Genomic DNA, 23,693 nt, shown 5'->3' with positions numbered 1-23,693 from the left:
GATTCGGATGACAATATATCACACACTTAATTACCGGTAAGAGGTGTTGATAGCAAGGATTCTAAAGCCTCGTCACTTACTGAAGACATCTGAAGGCAGCGATGTACCAGGAAATTTTTAATGTTTGACATCTTATTATGTTTTTATATGTGCTGGAAGCTGCCCAGAGGGGCTGGGGAAACCCAGCCAGATGGGCGGTGTATAATAATAATAATAATAATAATAATAATAATAATAATAATACCGGTAGTAGTTGTCGTCAAGGGCTGATGTTTGATTTCAATTTGGTCAATACAAGAGACATATGGACTTCAAATTTTAAACAAATTCACTTACTGTCAGGGGGGACTCCCTACAGGGACCCTCCCCCAGTCATCCTGACCAGCACTTCGCCCAGTGACAGCGCGAGCAGCAAGTCAGTAGGAAATGAGCCTCAACACAGACCCAGCTGGCCAGAGGAGAAAGGGCAGCGCAGGATGGTGTCCGAGCCTCTGCAACGGTCCAGCCAAGGGACAGGAGAAGGAACGCAGCCCCTTCCGGCGCCCCGTTCCAGACGCAGGGCAAGGGGGCGGCGTTTTGGGGTTCCCAGACTATTATGCTGGCGCAAAAGCAGACAAGCGCCATTACCGGGTTCTGAATCAGACTAGGCAGTCATGTTTTCTGATGTCTCTGCACTGTAAATAGTATGCACAATAAAGCTCTTAAAGACAGAGCAGACTGGAGCGTCTTTACTCGAGAGTAGCCTCAACAACCCCCCGACACTTACTGACTGCATTCTTCAGTGATTTGAAGGTAGCACATATGGGAGATACCCCACTTTAGCTAGGGAGGAAGTGACTGGCTCAGGACCACCCAGTGACACTCAGTGCTGATAAATAATCTAAACCCAGGAAATAGGAATCAGGACTGTTTCATGTTGCAATTCTAAACGAGTGTTGAAAAACTACAGAAACCAACTTGGTAAGAACCTCAACTTTATATCAAAAGCTAAAGCAATTTTACTATTCCCCGTGGATGAAATACCTAGTTTCTGTGCAATATCTGGAAAAAGTCTCATACAGACAAACTCACGGAGGCTGTGAACGGCTACTAGTCATGATGGTTACATGCTCCCCTCTAGGGCTGGAGGTGCCATGCTTGGGAATACCAGTTGCTGCAAAGAACGGCAAGATGCCCTCAAGTGTGAAGTGGGCTTCACAACCGGGTCTGTCCATCGTGAGAAAAAGACACTGGGCTGAACTTCAGGGCAGTTTCTATGTCTCAAAGAGCCGCTGTCAGACGAAAGGATTTTCATTTCTATATATAGTTCCTTCCTGCTTCCCTTGATGAGCAGAAACAGATTAAAATTTTCAAAATAAAAGCATTTGCGCAATTTATACAGGTCATGAAACTGAGGTTTTAGTGTCACAAGTAGGGCTAATTCTAATCCAGGATTTAGACATTGGATGGTGCAATGAGATATTTGGTGGGGTAGCTGAAAATCCTTTGTAGGAGACCCTGCCCCTCAGTTATTTAAAAATGCCTTACTCTTCGTTACAAATGCCATTCCAGGGTGGGTGACGCTTGCACAAGTTTCCAGAGTTCACTCTGTGCGCGACTGTTAAAACGGTTAAGTCTGTAGGGAAGACAAACTCTTGGATCTGTCTTTGTCTTCACTTCGGCAGAGATGCGCTTGGCATTTTCTTTCACTCCTCTGTTCCCCATCAACATGGGAATTGTTGTGCTCCTTTGCAGGACACTCCGACGGGGGGGAAACCCAAAGATAATGTGCTTTGCAAATTCTGCAGCCTGGACTAGTGTTCCCCAAAATTAAGATAGCTGAAATATATCTGGTTTTTCCCCGGTTACAGGTAGGTAGCCGTGTTGGTCTGGATCGAAGTAAAATAAAAAAATTCCTTCAGTAGCACCTTAAAGACCAACTAAGTTTTTATTTTGGTATGAGCTTTCGTGTGCATGCACACTTCTTCAGATACAGTGAAATGGAAGTTTCCAGGCACTTATGTAGAGAAGGGGTGGGGAGGGGTGGGGATGGGGAGGGGGGATCACTCAGAAGGGTGGTGGAAATGGGTGATTGACTGACTGATAGCTGTTGATGACCGCAAACGACTGCAAATGGTTTTGCATGAAAAAGCAAGGGTTGAGATGGCTGAAGATCGCTTATCCCCCCTCCCCCTCCCCAAAAAATTCCCCAGGAATTTTTTTGGTTTTTTCCCCTGAATGATTTCCCCTGCCCCCCATACACTTGTGGAGACCGAAAGGAGGGGTGCCCAAAGAACCAACTCAAGTGCGGAGATGCAAATAGTCTCCTTTGAGCGAGGACAGGTAATTCTGGCATCTTCATGCAGTAGGTATAGCCACTGGTGGAGGAAGAGGTGTGCGGGGGGAGCGCACCGCCCCCGGCAGCGCAATCCCGGTGGGGTGCCATTGCGGCTGCCCCCCCTGGTGCTAGGCGCCACGCCGTCACAGGCAGCGTGCCACGCCCCCAGGAAGTGCGCCCTGCCCCCGGGACGCGCGCCAGCCCCACCCCCACCTGCTCTCTGCCCCCCCCCCCAGGGCCGGAGCATGAAGCTCCGCCATTGGGTATAGCTAAAAAATCCCTATCACAGCTGCTTCACAGGGAGAAGAATTACTTGTCCTTATAAGGCTTTTTAAAAATTCAAAATTTTTCAAAGAGTGGGAGCAAAGCTGCCTTAGGATCATCGCCTTGTGAAATGGCTCATCAGATCAGAACCTGCTCCCACGTAATTAAGTTTGCAGTATGCAATCGTTGCTGCTGCTGCTGCTGGCTTTCATCCCAGACGGCAGGGCGGGAATATCCAAAAGAAGCAGGAAAGTAGGTTCGAGCCTACCCTAAACAAGGTACACCAGCAATGAAGAGTCTTGATCGGCGGCAGATTCCCTTGTCCCAACTCCTTATTCTCCTTGGACTACTGCCAAATTACAGAAAGGCAGCTCCAGATAGAATCATAGAATTGTAGCGTTGGAAGGGACCACGAGGGTCATCTAGTCCATCCCCCTGCAATGCAGGACTCTTTTGCTCAACTTGGAGACTCCACCCCATGATGCTGAGCCTTGTGCTCTACCTACTGAGACGATAAGGTACAAAACCGCAGGCTCAAGCTGGATGGCTGAAAAGTCCAACTGGCTGCGGGAAGCCAAGGAATGAAAGCTAAGTTTCTCAATGGCCCACGTAACAACGTAAAATCTGTGCAAGCTAGGCAGGAACGGAAGATAGCCGGAAATGCATTAAATAATTATGTGAAAGCACAGGGAAAAAAATGCAGAGCGTTGGACTGGCTGCAGAATTTAGTTTCCTGAGAATTAAAAATACCCCGACCCCCCCAACCTCTCTTTATGCACCCATAAGAAGTACAAATGTGCTTCTCTCCACCCCTGCGCCCCCTTTAAGGGTTGAGTCTGTGGGAAATGCCTGGTGAATCTTGTAAGCCAAGGTAAACAATTTCCAGTGGTCGGGGGTTGGGGAGTGAAGCACTCTGCCCAGGTCTTTGTCATCTCTGCGTAATATGTCATTTCTGCCTCCAAGGCCAACGAAACATGTAAAATAAGCAAAGATTTGCATATACAGGTTCCAGAGTGTACCTCCGGTTCTGATCACAGTTCTGTAGCGGAGGCTACGCTTTGCATATTCCAGGTCCTTGGCTTGATCCCGCAGCCATGCGAGAAAAGCGGCATCCTTTAAGCTTCCCAAAGGAAAAGGATTTAAGAACAGCAACAGGGCACGGCACGTCTTCCATCGCCATCAATGCACATGAGCTCAATCCAGAGCTGTTATCCATGAGAGGTGAGAGTTGAAGAGGTATGTTTATGCCTCCTCTACCAGCTGCCCGGGCCACCTTTGTCCCTCCCGTACTTGGGGGTCTGGGATCAAACGGCCACAAACTTAAGACTTTCAAGGCCTTCCTAATACTGTACTCTTCATCATCCCGCCACTAGGCAAGGCTGAGCCCTGGGCCGTTTGCGTTGCAGATACCAAGTCTGAAAGCAGCTGCGCTGAAGAGATGCAGCTGGCAAGACATGGCTTCCTGGGGTCGGGGCTTTCCAGTCCTCAATCTTGCATCCCTCTGCGACTGCGAACCAAACGCATTTCTGTCGCCGCCAGGATTCGCCAGGAATCCTCTCTCTGCCATTCTGCCCCTCGATTGGCACGGTCCAATTACTCGATAGTGACTGCGATGATGAGGGCGGACTCCTTGGGCCTCCTTTGTGGGTTGCCAGGCTGGCTCTGGGCGGGGTTTTCCAGCGGCTCCATAGCAAGCGGGTGGCTCAGAGCCGGGGGCTCCTGCGCAGGCTGCGGAGGCCCGGCGGCCACCTCAGGGTGACTCTTGCTCTTGTGCGCGGTGACGTTGTCTTTCTTCTCAAACTTCTTGCCGCAGAGGTCGCAGGAGAACTGGTAGAAGGAGTCCGCGTCGTGCTTCTTCATGTGCCAGTTGAGGGAGGCCTTCTGGCGGCAGGTGAACCCACAGATCTCACACCTGCATCAAGTATAAAAGAAAAGGGGTGGTGATGCATGATGTGGTCCAGGGAACTCGTGACTGGACAGCTCCATCCCCATATACTAACTAGGGGATATGTGTTTTTAGGACCCACCATATTCCTATGTATTGTTTTAGCTGTTTTTAATATTGAATTTTAATTGGCTGCGGCCTACCCTGGGAGCTAAGGAACGCGGGTGGCACTGTGGGTTAAACCACAGAGCCTAGGGCTTGCTGATCAGAAGGTCAGCGGTTCGAATCCCTGCGACGGGGTGAGCTCCCGTTGCTTGGTCCCTGCTACTGCCCACCTAGCAGTTCGAAAACACGTCAAAGTGCAAGTAGATAAATAGGTACCACTCTGGCAGAAAGGTAAACGGCGTTTCCATGCACCGCTCTGGTTCGCCAGAAGCAGCTTAGTCATGCTGGCCACATGACCTGGAAGCTGTACGCCGGCTCCCTCAGGCAATAAAGCAAGATGAGCGCCGCAACCCCAGAGTCGTCCGCGACTGGACCTAATGGTCAGGGGTCCCTTTACCCTGGGAGCTGCTGGTGAATTTATCGTCTTCCAAAGAAACTACTCTATTCCAAACTTAAAAATGGAAAGAGTAATGCTGGTGGTCAACAAAAGAGGTTTTAAAGACTGTCTCAAGGCAATTTTTTAAAAAAATCAATTGGGAAACACTTGCCTGCAAGCGCTCCAGTTGAACAGCCTTTACCAAAGGTGTCATGGGCTTTGAAAACACTCGAACTCAGGACGCAAGGAGAAATGTGCTAAGAGAAAGGCACGCTTGGCAAATCCACACCGTGATCAATTCCCGCCTGGAAACCAATGTCCCCACTGTGGAAGGACATGTGGATCCAGAATTGGCCTCCACAGTCACTTACGGACCCATTGTTAAAACCGTGTTTATGGAAGACAATCTTACTCGGCTACGAGTGATCGCCAAAGAAGAAAAAGAATTACTAATTGTTCTTATTATCAGTAGTACAATACAATAGCCCCGGGGTTATGTTCCAGGGGATGGTGCCTAGAACAAAAACCAGGTATTGTTATTGTTGTTGTTAAATTAATTAAAATAGTATACTGCCCTTTGTCGGAAGATCACAGCATGTTCACAACATACAAATACAAAATGGAAACACAAAGTACATGATAAAAAACAAAAGCAAACCAATAGCCCCCAGTCCCACAGACACATTTAAAAGGCCACAGAATGTTAATCAGCCAAATGCCTGATTGAAGAGAAACATTTTCTCCTGATGCATGTGGCCAAAACCTACTGGGATCAGTGGCAGCATGTGGGAACGCCAAACCTTTTTCTTTCTTTTTTTTTTAAAAATTGCCACTCATGTACAGCTGAATGTGCACAAGATAAATATACGTTGTAAGCTTATTGTACTTTAAAGCACCTTCATGGGGCTCCAGTTTTTGTTGGAGCAGCGGTGCTGGGGGAAGAGATGATTTCCCCATGTTTTCCTTGACATGCATCAACTACCCCAGGGGTAGGCAACCTCAGGCCCCCAATCGCCTTTTCAATCTGGCCCATGACCTGTCCAGGATCAGCGCGTTTTTACATGAGTAGAATGTGTCCTTTTCTTTAAAATGCATCTCGGGGTTATTTGTATGGCGTGCCTAGTGTTTTTACATGAGTAGAATGTGTGCTTTTATTAAAAATGCATCTCTGGGTCATTTGTGGGGCATAGGAATTCGTTCATTTCCCCCTCCCCCCCCCAAATATAGTCCAGCCCACCACATGGTCTGAGGGACAGTGGGTTTCAGTCCACGGCTGAAAAAGTTTGCTGACCCCTGAACTACCCTCTGCAGTTTTCCTCCCTATCATAAAACTAGAACTTTACAGATAATTAAACTTTAAACCAGGCACCCCCAAACTTTGACCCTCCAGATGTTTTGGACTACAATTCCCATCATCCCTGACCACTGGTCCTGTTAGGGATGAGGGGAATTGTATTCCCAAACACCTGCAGGGCCAGAGTTTGCCAATCCCAGTGATGGCGAACCTTGGCACTCCAGATGTTTTGGAACTACAATTCCCATCATCCCTAGCTAACAGGACCAGTGGTCAGGGATGATGGGAGTTGTAGTCCCAAAACATCTGGAGGGCCAAAGTTTGGGGGTGCCTGCTTTAAACTGACAGAGAGAGGCATCTGCCTGGGCCACCACCACGAGAAGCAAGGGGGGCCCTGGGATAGCTGAGCCGTTGGCCTGATCCAGCACGAGTCTTCTGGCATAGTTGTGTCATTGCTGAGGATGGAACACGTTGCAGAAGTTCTTACTGTAAGGGTTTTTCTCCGGTGTGGATTCGCCGGTGGATGATCAAATTGCTGCTAGTTCGGAAGGAGCGGGCGCAGAACTCACAGATGTAGTCCCTTTTATCTGCAGGGAAGAAAAAAGTAGGTCACTGGCTATTCTGGGCCCAAGGTAACAAGCTTATATTGCAGTGAGTGTCTAATAGTTTTTCCAAATATTAATCTTTTAACTACTACAGTGTATACATATAAAACCCGGTTACACATATTGGCAGGCGTCCTAAATCCGCCCCCCCCCTTCACGTAACAGAGGAGATTATTTCTGCCAACTTTCCTCTTCATCTGTTGGGCACCATATCCCACATCAATCCCAAGGATACCCCAAACCCCAAGAACAGATTTGGTTTTTTCTGGGGGGGGGGGAGCAGGAGGGACACAAAGGCAGGATGGCATTGTTTTGTGAATATGAAAACTGTTCCGTTAATGGAAGGAGAGTTCGGATCCAAATAACAAAAAGGCTCTCTCACACACCAAATCTCAAATCAAAGCAGTTCAATGGAGACCAAACCTCTGAAAATGTTTCAAGTATCTTTCAAGATACATCTACAGGTGAAACTCGGGAAATTAGAATATTGTCGAAAAGTGCATTTATTGCAGTAATGCAACTTATTGTTTTTTATTTTTCTTTTAATTTTTACAAATGCTTTCTTTTGGAAATTCCACAGTAATAAAACAAATAGTTACAATAATACAAAAATAAACAAAAATAAACATCACTATTACATTTCATTAATTACATTCCATTTATGATTGACCTGCCTAACTACTAATAATTACAATTACAACAAATAAAGGCTTGACATATCTTGCTTTGCATGTCATGCATCTATCTCATATATTGTTTCACCTCTTAAGGTGCATTACTGAAATAAATGCACTTTTCGACGATATTCTAATTTTCCGAGTTTCACCTGTATATCTAGCAAGACAACAAAAGCGGATTTTGCAAACCTCTGTGGTTATCGAAGGACTTACAGTTCGAATCTGGAAGGATAAACTGTCTTATTTATATCTATATCTATCTATAATTTCACACCATCTTTCTTTGGAAGATGAAGTGAATAATTGTGCAGTGGGCAATGTTTCTTGCATGCCATGTTGCCATGTTTCTGTGACTCTCACACTGCCAATCTTAAATCCTCTGGATAAGTCTGAAGACTAACTCAATACCCTGAAATGAAACCAATCTCAAATAATAGCTGTGGGGCCTGCCCAAACATCCGCCTCCATAGTATGTGCTTCTACATAATTTGCTCCCTTCTGGGAGCAGGGACTTGGAACTCGTTCAGGATCAATCTATGTCCCCAAACTCGGCCCTCCAGATGTTTTGGGACTATAACTCCCACCATCCCTAGCTATCAGGACCAGTGGTCAGGGATGATGGGAATTGTAGTCCCAAAACATCTGGAGGGCCAAGTTTGGGGGTGCCTGGGCAAGCTGCTCTCCACATCATCTTCTTGATGGAATAAGGGGGCACTAAAGTGTCCGCCAAAGGCAAGTTAAAAGCATTTCAAGAGCCGGGCTGGTAGGGATCCTAACCAGGTGGGATCCTACAAAGAATCCTCACCGCTGTGCAGTTTCTCGTGCTCCTTAAGGTGCTTCTTGAAGTTGAAGGACTTCCCGCAGCTGGGGTCAGAGCAGGTGAACGTTTTTTGGTGAACGTGCTGGTATTTCTTGTGGTGCTGAGGGGGCAGAAAAATAGGTCAAAGCGGAACAAAGACTCTGCCTTCTGCAACAAAACTGCTTTACCAAAACAGCGCAATGCAATCTTCCTGAACAGGTAACGTACATCACATAATTGCACGGCAAATTGCAGTCTCAGAAATGTGTCCGTCTGCTGCCTCTTTACATGGCTTTGACCAGGCACCCCCAAACTTCGCCCCTCCAGATGTTTTGGACTACAATTCCCATCATGCCTGACCACGGGTCCTGTTAGCTAGGGATCATGGGAGTTGTAGGCCAAAACATCTGGAAGGACGCAGTTTGGGGGTGCCTGGCTTTAACGAAGCAAAGTGGGGCTTTGCTGTGGTAGGTTTGCTGCCCCAGGGAGCTTTGCATGCCCACCACTTCCAGCATCTAAGGTCCCAAACAGATGCCTATGAGGAGGGCATGAAGGACCATGCCCAATGAACAAGCCTCCACAGTTTCTTCTGCCCATCTTGCTAGGGTGTGAAATCCTTGAAGGGGTGGGGCTCCCATGGAAATTTTCTGCAGTAAAGTAGGGACCGAGTGTGTTGAAGCAAAAGTGGAGATGTTCCAGACATTCTGCAAACGCCATCTTGACCGTCAAGATAACCCTGCAATTATTTGGTGCAATAATGAGCACCTATATGTTGATATTCACTTGTTTTGAGAAGTACCTGGCTTGCTTTGATGCTATGCTCATCTGCGGGCCCTGGGATGCTGGGCTCTCAGCCTAGAGAGGGGAGCTATCTGTAAGCCTCAGACAGTTGCCGCCTATATGCCCACATGGGTCAGGTGGATCGATGGGAGGTTCTGGCCAAGCCGACATATGCTTAACGTATTAGCACTTTGCAGACAAGCCCTGGCAACGTCTCACTGTGGTGGCGTCCATCCCGCGACTGTAAAGGCAGTGAGGTTCTGCACGCTGTGTTGTAAGTTGATACCTTCCTTTGGGTCTGCGGTTCAGAACCTAAGAGTTTGTGTGGACAATATGCTGGTCCTCAGCTAAAGGGACGTGAGTGGCGCTGTGGTCTAAACCACTGAGCCTCTTGGGCTTGCTGATCAGAAGGTGGGTGGTTTGAATCCACCCTACGGGGCGAGCTCCCATTGCTCTGTCCCAGCTCCTGCCAATCTAGCAGTTCGAAAGCACCCCAGTGCAAGTAGAAGATAAATAGGTACTACTGTGATGGGAAGGTAAACAGCATTTCCATGTGCCCTGGTTTCCGTCACGGTGTTCCGTTGCACCAGAAGCGGTTTAGTCCTGCTGGCCACATGACCCGGAAAGCCGTCTGTGGACAAATGCCAGCTCCCTTGGCCTGAAAGCGAGATGAGCACCACAACCCCATAGACTGGACTTAACCATCCAGGGGTCCTTTACCTTCTTCTTTTTTAACCTTTGTTCCTCAACTGGTGGGCCAGTAAGGTAAAGGGACCCCTGACCATTAGGTCCAGTTGTGACCGACTCTGGGGTTGTGGCACTCATCTCTCGTTATTGGCCGAGGGGGCCGGCGTACAGCTTCCAGGTCATGTGGCCAGCATGACAAAGCCGCTTCTACTTGCACTTTGACGTGCTTTCGAGCTGCTAGGTTGGCAGGAGCTGGGACCGAGCAACGGAAGCTCACCCCGTCGCAGGGATTCAAACTGCCAACCTTCTGATCGGCAAGCCCTAGGCTCTGTGGTTTAACCCACAGTGCCACCCGCGTGGGCCAGTAGGCTGCACTAAACCTGCCTATTCCTCTCTAATCAGCTATCAATATGGTGGCTTTTTCTGCTGCTGCTGCTGCTATGCTAGTGGTCATACAGTATGTTCCCTACCAAAATTACAGAATTTTAGAGCTGCAAGGGACCGTGGAGGTAATCTAATCCTGCTCAGTGCAGGAAACTGCAAATGTATCTCTAACAGGCCCTTGTTTAACTGTCTCCTGCAAAGGAGACCTTATCAGCTTCCGAGGCATTCAAATAGTCCTGTCTGACCAATTCATGTTTCTTCAGGATTCGACCATTTCCAAGTGCTTCGTGTCCCCTCTCTGCCTTTGTGCGTAGGGATGTGCTTCCTGCCACTGATCCATCACTTACATTCAAATATTGGCGGTTGGAGAAGATCTTCCCACAGCCATCGTAGTCGCAGAGGAGGATCTCTCGCTTGGCTGCCTTCCTGCAAAGAAAGGCAGAGGAAGGAAGAGGAAACTCAGGTTCAATCCCTGGCATCTCCAGGTTCCCTGTTCTTAAATCCTGAAGAGCTGCTGCCAGTCAGTGTAGACCAGGCATCCCCAAACTACGGCCCTCCAGATGTTTTGGCCTACAACTCCCATGATCCCTAGCTAACAGGGCCAGTGGTCAGGGAAGATGGGAATTGTAGTCCAAAACATCTGGAGGGCCGAAGTTTGGGGATGCCTGGTGTAGACAATACTGAGCCAGAGGGACAAATGGTCTGATTTGCCATAAGGCAGCTTCCTATGTTCTTATGCCAAGCTTCGAGCATTGGATTACTCAAAAACGATATGGTCAGATGTCAAATACTTGGCCAAGTATTTTTAAAGCGTCAACTTTCTCAGAACAGCATAAATATATTTAAGCAGCTGTTATATTTAGGCTGATTTTTTAAGGAGAACTGTGGGTGAGATTTAGCAGGTGCAATAGAATTCCCCTCCCTCCCTTCTAGAGCTCCTGCCTCTCTTTCTACTCTGGAAGGTTCCCCGACACCTATTGAAAAACAAAAGGCAGTATTTAAAGGTGCTCTTAAAGGTGTTTGTGCTAAGTTGACAGCTGGCCAATTCTTCAAGCATCACCAGATTCATGGAACATTTGACCATGGACAAATAATAGGGATTCAATAGATCAGTCCATTTGTCTAGCATGACCGCCTTCAACTAACCATGAATTAGAGGCCTTCTTCCATGGTCACCACACTATGGCCCACTTCTGGGGAGGTTAGCAGCATGCCCTTTAGGCTCAAAAAGCCAATGGACCAGCACCCACCTGATTCTCTTTGGACCAATCTGGGCCACATCCTCATCACCAGGCTCTGCCCGCTTCTTGCAACTGTACAGGAAGAAATAAGCTTGGTAAGCGTAGCAACAAAAGGGTCTGCCGTGTAACAACGAAAAGGACATTTTCCCAGAAGGGTCTTCAGGCTGCCACTGTGGCAAGGATGAGGGAATCAGCCGTCTTTAAAAGTGGTGGGGAAATGGAAGGGGCATAGTGCTGGATTTACGTATGAGCTAAACAAGCTATAGTTTAGGGCCCCCCACTCTCTTGGGAGCTCCCCCCCCCAAAAAAAATTAAAAGGGAAAAAACCCTGGATGTATATTTCCAAAATCTAAGATAAATAAGAAATGAAATAAAACCGACACACAGCAACAGTGTTTTGTGTTGTGTAGGCTCCTATGATGTAAGTCAGGCATCCCCAAACTTCGGCCCTCCAGATGTTTTGGACTACAATTCCCATTTCCCCCAACCACTGGTCCTGTTAGCTAGGGATCATGGGAGTTGTAGGCCAAAACATCTGGAGGGCCGCAGTTTGGGGATGCCTGTTGTAAGTAATGGGCCCTGCCTGCTAGCATGCTCCCTAAAATATCACTGGTTTGCTCATTTCTATATATACAGGTGAAACTCGGAAAATTAGAATATCGTCGAAAAGTACATTTATTTCAGTAATGCAACTTACTATTTTTTATTTTTCTTTTAATTTTTACAAATGCTTTCTTTTGGAAATTCCACAGTAATAAAACAAATAGTTGCAATAATACAAAAATAAACATTGCTATTACATTTCATCAATTACATTCCATTTGACCCGCCTAACGACAAATAATTACAATTACAACAAATAAAGGCTTGACATATCTTGCTTTGCATGTCATGCATCTATCTCATATATTGGTTTCACCTTTTAAGTTGCATTACCGAAATAAATGCACTTCTTGGCGATATTCTAATTTTCCGAGTTTCTCCTGTAGGGTGCCTACATTCTGCATTGGAGAAGGAACTGGCAAACCACTCCATTATTTTGCCAAGAAAACTCCATGGACATAAAAAAGGAGAAGCTTTTGAGAAGAAAGTGAGTGTTTCCAAGGCATGCTCTGGTTCATGGGGTCTTAGAGAGCCGAACACGACTTAGACGACTAAACAACAACAAAAACATTCTGCATGGACTGGTTGCATGGCAACATGAACAAATGGCTTTAGATACCTATTAGGTCCATAAATTACCCTATAGCATATATTCAACACAAAAAAACAGTGACAATTTGTTGTTGACAAAGGTCAGCTGGACATATAAAGGGCCCCATTACCTCCAGTAGCTTAGGGCCTCATCAAACCTAAATCTGTCCCTGAAGGGGCAAAAGCTTGTCTGCTAAGTATCTGAGCCCTGAACAGCTGCTCTGGTCACCCAGGAACCAAACTGACTTGACAGGATGCAACACTACCGGACTCTAAAGGATGGGTGACACCCCACAAGAGCTAATCAGCTGTGGAGTTTAACAGTGCTAGAGACTAGGACCTGGCAGACCAGAGTTCAAGTCCCAGCTCAACTGGGCCCTTCACAGACTCTCAGCTTAATGTACCTCACAAGTTGTTGTGAGTTTTAAAATGGAGAGTGGGAAGGACCATGGAAGCTGCTTTGGATTTGATATCCCGCTTTATCACTCCCCTTAAGGAGTCTCAAAGCGGTTAACATTCTCCTTTCCCTTCCTCCCCCACAACAAACACTCTGTGAGGTGAGTGGGGCTGAGAGACCTCAGAGAAGTGTGACTAGCCCAAGGTCACCCAGCAGCTGCATGTGGAGGAGCGGAGACGCGAACCCGGTTCCCCAGATTATGAGTCTACCGCTCTTAACCACTACACCACACTTTGAGCTCCTTGGAGGAAAGATGGGATAGAAAAGTCGTAATAATAACAAGAACAGCAGCGTTAAACTCGAAATGCTTGCACAATCCTTAACTGGTGGTAATGCCCCCAAAAGCACATTTACCTGTCCAGGGAAGGGTGATAATTCTCATCTTGCAGGTCATCTGTATATGCCAGATTGTCTTCCTCTCTTTCGTCATCTTCTTGCTCTGGTTGGTCAGGCACAGACTCTGGCGTCTCCTCTGGTAGAGGCAAAGTGCTGCAGATAATACAAAATAATTCAAATAAAAACTAAGTGAGAGGGTGCCCTTCCCGACATCAAAGGCAGGAGAGTTTCCTGTAACTGCTAAACTTACTGAGAGATGCCTGTACAGTCTTTTTCCATGAATGTGTTATCAAGGTGGCTGTGGAGGTGGACAACTTCAAAGTGCCTTGGAGACAAGGCTTCTGGAGGGCCCTAAACTCCATTACCTAGAGCAGAAACCAACAGACCCTATGCCAGGCTTCTTCAAACTTGTCCCTCCAGATGTTTTTGGCCTACAACTCCCATGATCCCTAGTTAGCAGGACCATAGAATCATAGAGTTGGAAGAGACCACAAGGGCCATCCAGTCCAATCCCCTGCCAAGCAAGAAACACCATCAAAGCATTCCTGACAGATGGCTGTCAAGCCTCTGCTCCAAAGAAGGAGACTCCACCACACTCCTTGGCAGCAAATACCACTGCCGAACAGCTCTTACTGTCAGGAAGTTCTTCCTAATGTTTAGGTGGAATCTTCTTTCTTGTAGTTTCAATCCATTGCTCCGTGTCCGCTTCTCTGGAGCAGCAGAAAACAACCTTTCTCCCTCTTCCATATGACATCCTTTTATATATTTGAACATGGCTATCATATCACCCCTTAATCTTCTCTTCTCCAGGCTAAACATACCCAGCTCCCTAAGCCGTTCCTCATAAGGCATTGTTTCCAGGCCTTTGACCATTTTGGTTGCCCTCCTCTGGACACGTTCCAGCTTGTCAGTATCCTTCTTGAACTGTGGTGCCCAGAACTGGACACAGTATTCCAGGTGAGGTCTGACCAGAGCGGAATACAGTGGTACTATTACTTCCCTTGATCTAGATGCTATACTCCTATTGATGCAGCCCAGAATTGCATTGGCTTTTTTAGCTGCTGCATCACACTGCTGACTCATGTCAAGTTTGTGGTCTACCAAGACTCCTAGATCCTTTTCACATGTACTGCTCTCAAGCCAGGTGACTCCCATCCTGTATTTGTGCCCAAGTGTAGTACTTTACATTTCTCCCTGTTAAAATTCATCTTGTTTGCTTTGGCCCAGTTGTCTAATCTGTTAAGGTCATTTTGAAGTGTGATCCTGTCCTCTGGGGTATTAGCCACCCCTCCCAATTTGGTGTCATCTGCAAACTTGCTCAGGATGCCCTCAAGCCCATCATCCAAGTCATTGATAAAGATGTTAAATAAGACTGGGCCCAAGACAGAACCCTGTGGCACCAGTGGTCAGGGATGATGGGAATTGTAGTCTCAAAACATCTGGAGGGCCGAGTTTGAGGAAGCCTGCCCTATGCAAACAACAACAACAAATGACAAAAAATGCTTTTAAAAATGTATCAATAGATATATGGTTCATCAACATACCAGGTATACATATCAGCAATGGGTGACTGGGGAGCATAGCAATTTTGTGAATGCTACAGTCACTATTTAGCTGACTCTTGTGGCCAGTCTCTGCTGTGAAACAGGAAAGCCCAATTCTTCCCGAGCTCAGTCATCTGAGGAAAGTTGCATGTCCCGCCAGAAAAGGGGCGAGTGGAGATCCACATTGACATTCTCACTCAAGGGTGCCCTGAGAGAAGGCAGAAGTGAAGAAGCCAGGCCAGGGAGCTCATGCCATGTGCTCCCGAGAAGTCCATTGGTCAGCCTGCAGAAACTCGGCTGGTCTGTGTTTTGAACCATTTGTTTGCTTTATTATTTTAAAGTCGTAAACTGCCTCTTGTATCTAGGCAGCCAGGCAGCATGGAAACTGACCTTTCAGGTTCTGTGACTTCTGTGGCAGCTGGAATCTCTTCGGAGGGAGTCGCTGCAAGAGGAAACACTCACAGTCAGAATTGGGTGACACAGCCACAGAATGTGCCTACATAGGAAGCTGCCTGATACTCAGCCAGGCCATTGGTCCATCTAGGTCCTCTAGCTCTCTAGGGTTTGGGGCAGTGGATCTGTCCCAGCCTAGCTGGAGATGCTAGGGATTGAAACTGCAGCCTTGTGCAGTCAAACCAGCAGAACTGCATGCTTTGTAAGCCTGGGAAATTAGGGGGTGTCCAGTCAGCGGTGAACAATGAAGATGATATAAAAGACCCCACTGAAACCACCGTTTAAACCAGGAACAGTTCAAAATTGCTGACAAATGCCTTGTGACTTGAACTTTTTGGCTCCTGAACGCCGCAAACCTGGAAGTGACTGTTCCGGCTGCAAAAATTCTTTGGAACCCAAACGTCCAATGTGGCTTCCGATTGGCTGCAGGAGCTTCCTGCTGCCAATTAGAAGCCACGCCTTGGTTTCCAAACGTTTTGGAAGTCAAACGGACTTCTGGAACGGATTCCGTTTGACGTCCAAGGTACGACTGTATGTTCTTTACGAACAGAGGAGTCGGCAGATGTTTTTCCCATAAAGAAACCCGCCTCTTTAATACCAGCAATTTGCTTTTTTGTGTCAATAAGGTACAAGATGTTTCCTAATCATCATCACCTTTGTTATTCGAACTCAATTACAATTAATTCAAGCAATTACCATTTAGAAAATAATATACAGAAATTATATAAACATGTTATCAAAACCTACATTGCTAATTACTGGTAATATATCCTTTCTGGTACATGTCTTTTGAATAAAATAAGCTGCTTTAAAAACCTGTGGCATGCTTGGTAATGGTAATAATTCCTTAAGCATGCCCCCCTCCCCAAATAGCCCCCAAGGTGCTGCGTGGCATATAATAAAATTATCAATGACAGAATCCTACCTGCAGGATTATAATCTAAATACACAGAGAAGGAAGAACAAAAAAATGAACTAGAAATTCATTCAGATTCTCTGTGGTTTCTGATTATTTGATAGTATTGGAGATTTCTTCAATTTCTCGGTAATCATAAGAATTTGAAAGGCATGCTTTGCAGACCATATTCCACAATTTGTAACGTGATGGCGCTTGCTTATTAAGCGAGCTAAATTTATCACCATACTTTTCCGTGTATAAGACAAGCTTTTTTTTTTTTACTCTAAAATAAGGTTGAAAAACTGGAGGCTTCTTATACATGGGTAGTGGGTAGGGGTGATGGGTGATTGGTTGCAGCCGCGAGCTGCAGATTGTCATTGGCGATTTTGGTGTGTGATTGGTGGCTGCGGAAAGGGTTTCTTTGTATTGGCTCCTGCTGTGTTAAATGGGTGTGTGATTGGTTGCTGCGTCAATGGCTGTTGTGGATTGGCTGCTGCCGCGGCAAGTTTACTTACTGTTTCCTGCTGCTGTTTGCGATTGGGCCGATGCTTGTTGCAGATGAGCGATTGTCAATCTCTGTCAAACCCTCCTGCCCCCTCAAAAAAGCTCAAGAACTTTGGGCCACCCTCCCCCCAAAAAGCTCCACAACTCTGGGACATTTTCTTAAATTGGAGTCCCCCAAAATAGGGGGCGTATTATACACGGGGGCGTGTTATACACGGAAAAGTACGGTACTTCACTTACTGGGTCAGCCCTTTCCAGGCTGCTTTTACTCTCAGGTGCACCCAACAATTGCATCTCACACTCCAACGCAATGCCCTCCTATAGCCTCTAACCCAAGCTCTTCGGTCCCTAACCATCCAAGAAGAAGACGAAGAAGAGCTTGGATTTGACACTCCACCTTTCACTCCCCTTAAGGAGTCTCAAAGCGTCTAACATTCTCCTTTCCCTTCCTCCCCCACAACAGACACCCTGTGAAGTGTGTGCGGCTGAGAGACTTCAGAGAAATGTGACAAGCCCAAGGTCACCCAGCAGCTGCATGTGGAGGAGCGGGGAAGTGAACCCTGTTCACCAGATTACCGAGTCCACTGCTCTTAACCACTACACCACACTGGCTCTCAAGTTCAAGGACTTCACTCCAGCATCCTACAAGCAGCCAGCCCCCCTCACCTGTCTCATTGGGGTTCTGGCCGCTCAGCAATCCCGCCTCCTCGCCAAGGACCGCTCCGCTGCCAGGAGAGAGGCATGCCGATCTCTCTCCGTCAGCACCGCCCTCCCCATCCTCTTTGGAAGATGGCTCCGCCTCGTCCACTGGGCTTGGTGAGTTCGATGCCAGCGCTAAGGAAAAGGCATGGGCTGCTGCCGCCCTCCGGAGGGAACGCCGGCGCCGGATGATGCGGGAGGGTGGGGGGCTGGGCTTGGAGCGTATGGCTTTCTCCTCTGGACACCTGGAGGCTGCCTTGCAGGGCGATGGGGGGCACGTCTGCGAGGTAGGGGGGCTCCAAGAGAAGGTGTGGCCGGCCAGGCACTCCCATACCATGCTGCTTGGGACTTCTTTCTGTTCCAGCAACGAGGGCTTCACGTTAGGGATGAAGCCACATTCCTGGCTGTGATTGTGAGAAAGGACGACGAGGTGCTGCAGAGCATCAGGAGGAAGAGGCTCGGAAACAACTTTGGAGCTATCCTCTCCTGAGAAGAAAGGTGAAACCGGCATGAAACATGACCCGGAAGCTGTAGGCCGGCTCCCTCGGCCATTAACACGAGATGAGCAACATAACCCCAGAGTCATCCGCAACTAGACCTAACGGTCAGGGGTCCCTTTACCTGATCTAGATAACTGTTTAATGAACTCAAAGGTTGACTCAGTGCAGCAGTAAGCTTACATACTGTACAACATTTTTATTAACAATTATTACAGGGCTGATCTACACCTCCAGAAAAAGCTCTAGCCTGTTACTTTCTGCAATGGGTTAGTTTTCTATGTGTGAGACTTTATATATGACTAGTGTCATTCAGCCCGTTGAGTAAACGGGTGTTAGAACGTATGACAATTCTTCTTTTGTTTCAGGCGGGGGGGGGGCGGCAATCAGAGGTGAGAAATGCGGGGGGGGGCTCCGATCCCAGTTCAGCCTCGGCTACGGAGCTGCGTTCTTTGTTTGCAGCGCTCCCTCCCACTTCTTGGTGGGGTGGGAGGAAGAAAAAAAGATAGAAAGGAACCCAAGAAGTCCCGCCTTCGGAATAGTCAGTTGAGTTACCTGTATTAATATAGTTGTGGTATAGAGGATAAAAATGTAAAAGATTGAGATCGGATGGACATGAAATGCCCTGCAGCAAGTACATTTAACCTTAAAGGTAGGCAAAATAACACAGTGACCATTAATTCACCACAACAGTAAATGGCGGTAAAAGGTTTTTATATCTGTAGCAAGAGAAAAAAATGTGTCATCTCGGCCCAAAGCAGTAGTGATAGAATTGATTTTCACCATCTGTTGGGAACTTTAGGGCTGCTACTCCCAAAGATGATGCTTGCTCTAGTTTCAGAGAAGTATCACAGGCCCCCAGAACAAAAACTTGCTTTTTTATTTTATTTAAAGAACCTGTTGACATACATGTTTAAAAGACATACCCGTCTATTGCATATCCATGACAAATCACACTGTGAGTCTTTTGCTGGCTGGAATCAGACTCCTTCCCCTTTTAACGGGATACTGCAAACGTTTGTGCAGATTATTGGAGCTTTTGAGAAAGCCTGTCCTGTGATTACGCTGCTACGTTCGGCTCATTTTCCAGTCTCTCCCCCCCGCCCCCAATTTCCCATGTGAAACATTTGTCCAAGTGGGCAAACAGGCTAAATAGTTAAAAAAAAAACACCCAAACAACATTGTACTTATCTGCCAGACTACTAAGAGATCACTTTAATTAATACTAATAAAATGCCTTTTCTACAGAGAACTTGCAAGGATTCTTACCTGTTTTTGGAACTGAGCCTTGTGAACTGTATCTGAATGAGAAAGAGAAGAGGCAGGAAGGTGAGCAGGCAAAATACAAGGGTCTGCACTTGATTCGTAGCAACTGCTTTCCTCAATATTACTGATGATATTAGAAGAGGAGCATTTGCTAGAGAAAGGCTGAGGAATCTATGGCCCTCCAGATGTTGCCGGGAGTCCCATACGTCAACATGGCCAGTGTTCAGGGATGATGGGAGTTGGACTCTTGACAACATCCCAAGGGTCATCAGGCCACCATCGTTGCTTCAGGGATTTAATCTCAGGCCAAATTTAAATGCTACGTCAGATATGTAAATCGACTTCCCCATGTGAGGTTGCATGTGCCGTATTAGTGCGCTATCAAACTCTGATAGGTACCGCCAACACCACTGGAATGGAACATTGTGTCTGGATCCCTTCACAGGTTATGTATTTTTGTATATCGAAGGCATCACCTTTAAACCAGGCCTCGGTAATCCCTGTAACAACCAGGAAAATTAGGTCCATATTATCTGTGTATTGCAAAGGGGTGGAGACAAGCGAAGAAGAGGAGGAGTTTGGATTTGATATCCCGCTTTATCACAAGGAGTCTCAAAGTGGCTAACATTCTCCTTTCCCTTCCTCCCCCACAACAAACACTCTGTGAGGTGAGTGGGGCTGAGAGACTTCAAAGAAGTGTGACTAGCCCAGGGTCACCTAGCAGCTGCATGTGGAGGAGCGGAGACACGAACCAGGTTCCCCAGATTATGAGTCCACCCTCTTAACCACTGCACCACGCTGGCTCTCTGAAAACCGAGACGTAGCAGCTTGCCTAAAGCCAACCATCTCCTTCTCCCACAAACCTGCCTGGCTTTTTGTAAGACTGCCACTTCTCATCTGCACATATCCAGTTACTTCAGCGCATGCAAATCTAGCACTTGACACACAGGCAAAACAGGCCAAGGAATAGGCGGGTGGAAGTCAAGCTCTCCCTGAAGCAGCTTCCTCACCTGTCCAGCAGGTACTTGGCCAGCTGGGAGTGCAAAGAGAAGCCCAGCTGCTCCTTCAGCTGACACCACTGCTCCAGGTGGCTGCCGATACGGATGCGGCACTTGCTTCGCCGCGCATCCAGCTCCTTGCGCTTCTGCTTGCGGATAGTTTCAGAGGCCCGCTGGCGGCCCTGACGCCCGTGGTCCATCATCTCCCAAGCCGCCTCGCTGGAAAAAGGCAACGGAGTTGTGATCCACGAGGAATTCCCAACTGAGCCATGCAAGCAAGTTATAGAGAGCAGATGCTGCTGCAAACGGGGGGGGGGCACTCATTTCCTCCATCAATGGCTGAGCAAACCCTGCTGGTCCACCCTTGCCTAAGGGTCTTCCTCAGAAGGCACTGCTGCCTGCAAAGGGGTCACGAAAGGGAACACCAAAGGGTTTCAGCTGGGGGAGAAGGCAGGAAATATCCTTGCATGTTCCTGAAGCCACATTCTCTTTTGGACACTAGTCTTTAATAATGTGATTTTAATGTAAAGGTGGTTTGGGTAAGCTGCTTTCAGAGCTCATCAGGATGCAGAGACCTGTCCTTGCATTGTCACTCTCTAAAGTACCTTTCAGAGGTTACATATGACCTAAGCTCCCTTGTGTACACTCCCAGGAGACCATACCCCTTTTACCAGGGGTCAGCAAACTTTTTCAACAGAGGGGCCGGTCCACTGTCCCTCAAACCTTGTGGGGGGCCGGACTATATTTTGGAAAGAAAAAAAATATGAACGAATTCCTATGCCCCACAAATAACGCAGAGATGCATTTTAAATAAAAGGACACATTCTACTCATGGAAAAACACGCTGATTTATAAAAGGCGATTGGGCTGGATCCGGCCCCCGGACCTTAATTTGGCTATCCATGCCTTTTACCATGCACGTCTGCTACTAGATATTGCATCCTAAACCCCCTGGCATCCCCCCTCCCCCTATTATCACTTGGAATGATGCAGTACCTGTCATACTGGAATTTGACTATGCCACTTCTCTATCTTATGAAGCAGCAGGTGGGTCAGAATCTACCGGGTGACCTCTCGGTGCTTTGTGGAAGACTTGCAAGACTTCCTCCACCTGTTTAACAACGGCAACTGCAGGATGGTGGTGGTTTCTTCGGAATCCCTGAACTGCCGCATCTCAGAAACAGATTTGTACTTGTATACTTGTCAACCCAGTCTAAGGCTTGGTTTGTGAGCAACGGGTAACTTGGCTCTTCCTCTGGACTGTCATTTTGCAACTGCCTCTTCATCCAGTCCAGTATTTTGCACCATTTGGGTGCCAGTTCCTTGTGGCAGGGGTGAAACTAGGCTTTATTTCACCCGGGTCAAAGACCAAGTTTGGCATGCACATTTGTCACACACACACACAGAGGCTGGAAGCCTCAATGTCGCTCCTCTGGAGGCTTCACCCGGGGCAAAAACCCCGGCTAGACCCACCCCACCCCCACCCAGTAGCTACAGCTCTGCCTTGTGGATCAGTATTTTGCACCATTTGGATCCCAGTAAAAAAACCCCCACAAATGAAGTAAATCCTATAAGCCTGATGTCTGCCCATCCTTACTGTACAGAAATGAATGGCATTTTGTCTCCTTAACAAAAAAATAAAAATAAAGAACAGAACAGAAAAAGGAGTCAAAAGCACAAATGGGTATCTTGAGGTTTAATGTCACAGGGAAAAAGAAGAGTACTTTTCTTGATGAAAGAAAATGACTGTCTTCTCCCAGAATCGAAGGATGGTAGATTGGAAGGGACCCCCAAGAGTCATCTAGTCAACCCCCTGCATAGCCCTCCCCCTATAGTCTTCTGGGTGTTACAACGTGTCTGAGATGCATTGACCGGTTTGGGGTGAATGGGGGAATCAGCCCAGCGCCCTCCAACTCGTGCCATTCTCGTGCTCCGCCAACGCTGCCGGTCCTTCCCCTCGAACCCACAGTCCCGCCCCTTCCCTCTCCCTCAAGCCAACAGCTGCCAGCCCCTCTCGGGCTGCGGCCAATCAGAGGCCAGCGCGCAGCGGCCGGGGGAGGGGGAGAGGAGCGCCGCTTTCCCTCCGTTACCCGCGCGCCCCTCCTTCCTCCACCAACCGTCTCGCTCAGGCTTCGCTCCGGAGCGCGAGCTCTCTCGCCGCCGCCGTCCCCTCCATCTCCCTGCGTTGGTGCGGGCAGCGCTGTTCAGTTGAGGTCTCCCTATTGATACAGGGGACGGGGAGGGGGCCCACCGTGAGGCACCGTGGCCCCTTTAAGAGCGGCGAGTGCTCCTCCTCCGCCCCTCACTCTTCGCTGACACACGAGAGGAAGAGCGACGAAATATGGCAGCTGAGGAGGAGGAGGACGGGAGGGGGCGGGGCGGAGAAGCCCCCTTGCCCTCGCGCGCGTGGTCACGTGGCCTCGCCGCTGGGTCCCCGGTGGTTCATGGGAGTTGTAGTTCACTCGGCAATGAGAGTCGGGCGGGCCTGCCGCTCGGCTTTAGGTAGAGCGACGTTGAATGTGTCTTTTTCCACCTGGCAAATGATGCTGGTTTTAACTTAACAATCTTTGTTTTTATCCTCCCAAGTCCGGTCCCTGCCATTGCATGGGTTTTGAATCGATTGGTTTTGAATCGATTTTATATATGTGCTGTTTTTTTTTTTAATAGTATACACACACATACAAAATCGTTCTCTTTTTTTTAATAGTAGATTGCTTCAGGATGCCTTATGGGAAGTGACACCCATTAATGAAACAAATAATAGACATAATTTTGTGAACTCCCAAATTTCTGAGAAAGGTGGCTTAACTGTGTGGCTTAACTGCATTACAAAAAAAAGAAGTTGTCTGCAAATGTGACATGAAGGCTGACAGCATCAACCTTGCTGTGTGGGGAATCCATTGCAGATGACGTTGGCACAGCAGTGGCCAGGGGAGAAGCAAGAAATGGAATTTGAAAATTCCTGGAGAACAGGCAAAGTTCCAGCAGACTGGAGGAGGGCAAATGTTGTCCCTATTTTCAAAAAGGGAAAAGAGAGGACCCAAACAATTACCTCCCAGTCAGCCTGACATCAATACCAGGAAAGATTCTAGCGCAGATCATTAAGCAAACGGTCTGTGAGCACCTAGAAAGAAACGCTGTGATCACTAAAAGTCAGCATGGGTTTCTGAAAAATAAGTCATGTCAGACTAATCTGATCTCATTTTTTGACAGAATTACAAGCCTGGTAGATGAAGGGAACGCTGTGGATGTAGCCTATCTTGATTTCAGCAAGGCCTTTGACAAGGTGCCCCATGATATTCTTGTAAAGAAGTGGGTAAAATGCGGGCTAGACAATGTTACCATTCAGTGGATTTGTAACTGGCTGACTGAC

The 23,693-nt window shown here is 47.6% G+C and overlaps 1 protein-coding gene across 1 annotated transcript; it reads right to left on the bottom strand.

Moving 5' to 3' along the window:
- Nucleotides 1-2,563: 2,563 nt before the first annotated feature.
- On the bottom strand, nt 2,564-22,674 carry ZNF692 (zinc finger protein 692). The gene is made up of 11 exons (XM_035106969.2): nt 22,438-22,674; nt 20,333-20,539; nt 19,326-19,357; nt 17,527-18,045; nt 15,396-15,447; nt 13,480-13,614; nt 11,484-11,546; nt 10,581-10,659; nt 8,389-8,503; nt 6,789-6,888; nt 2,564-4,493 (listed from the first exon to the last, which is right to left on the bottom strand). The coding sequence occupies exons 2-11, from the start codon at nt 20,521-20,523 to the stop codon at nt 4,175-4,177; spliced, it is 1,605 nt and encodes a 534-aa protein (XP_034962860.2). The 5' UTR covers nt 20,524-20,539; nt 22,438-22,674; the 3' UTR covers nt 2,564-4,174.
- Between the last annotated feature and the right edge of the window lie 1,019 nt (nt 22,675-23,693).

This window comes from Zootoca vivipara, chromosome 2 (genome assembly GCF_963506605.1).
Source record: "Zootoca vivipara chromosome 2, rZooViv1.1, whole genome shotgun sequence".
In the NCBI taxonomy this organism is placed as follows: Eukaryota; Metazoa; Chordata; class Lepidosauria; order Squamata; family Lacertidae; genus Zootoca; species Zootoca vivipara.
Note: the sequence above shows the minus strand (reverse complement) of the source record. Positions and strands in the feature narration are given on the sequence as shown.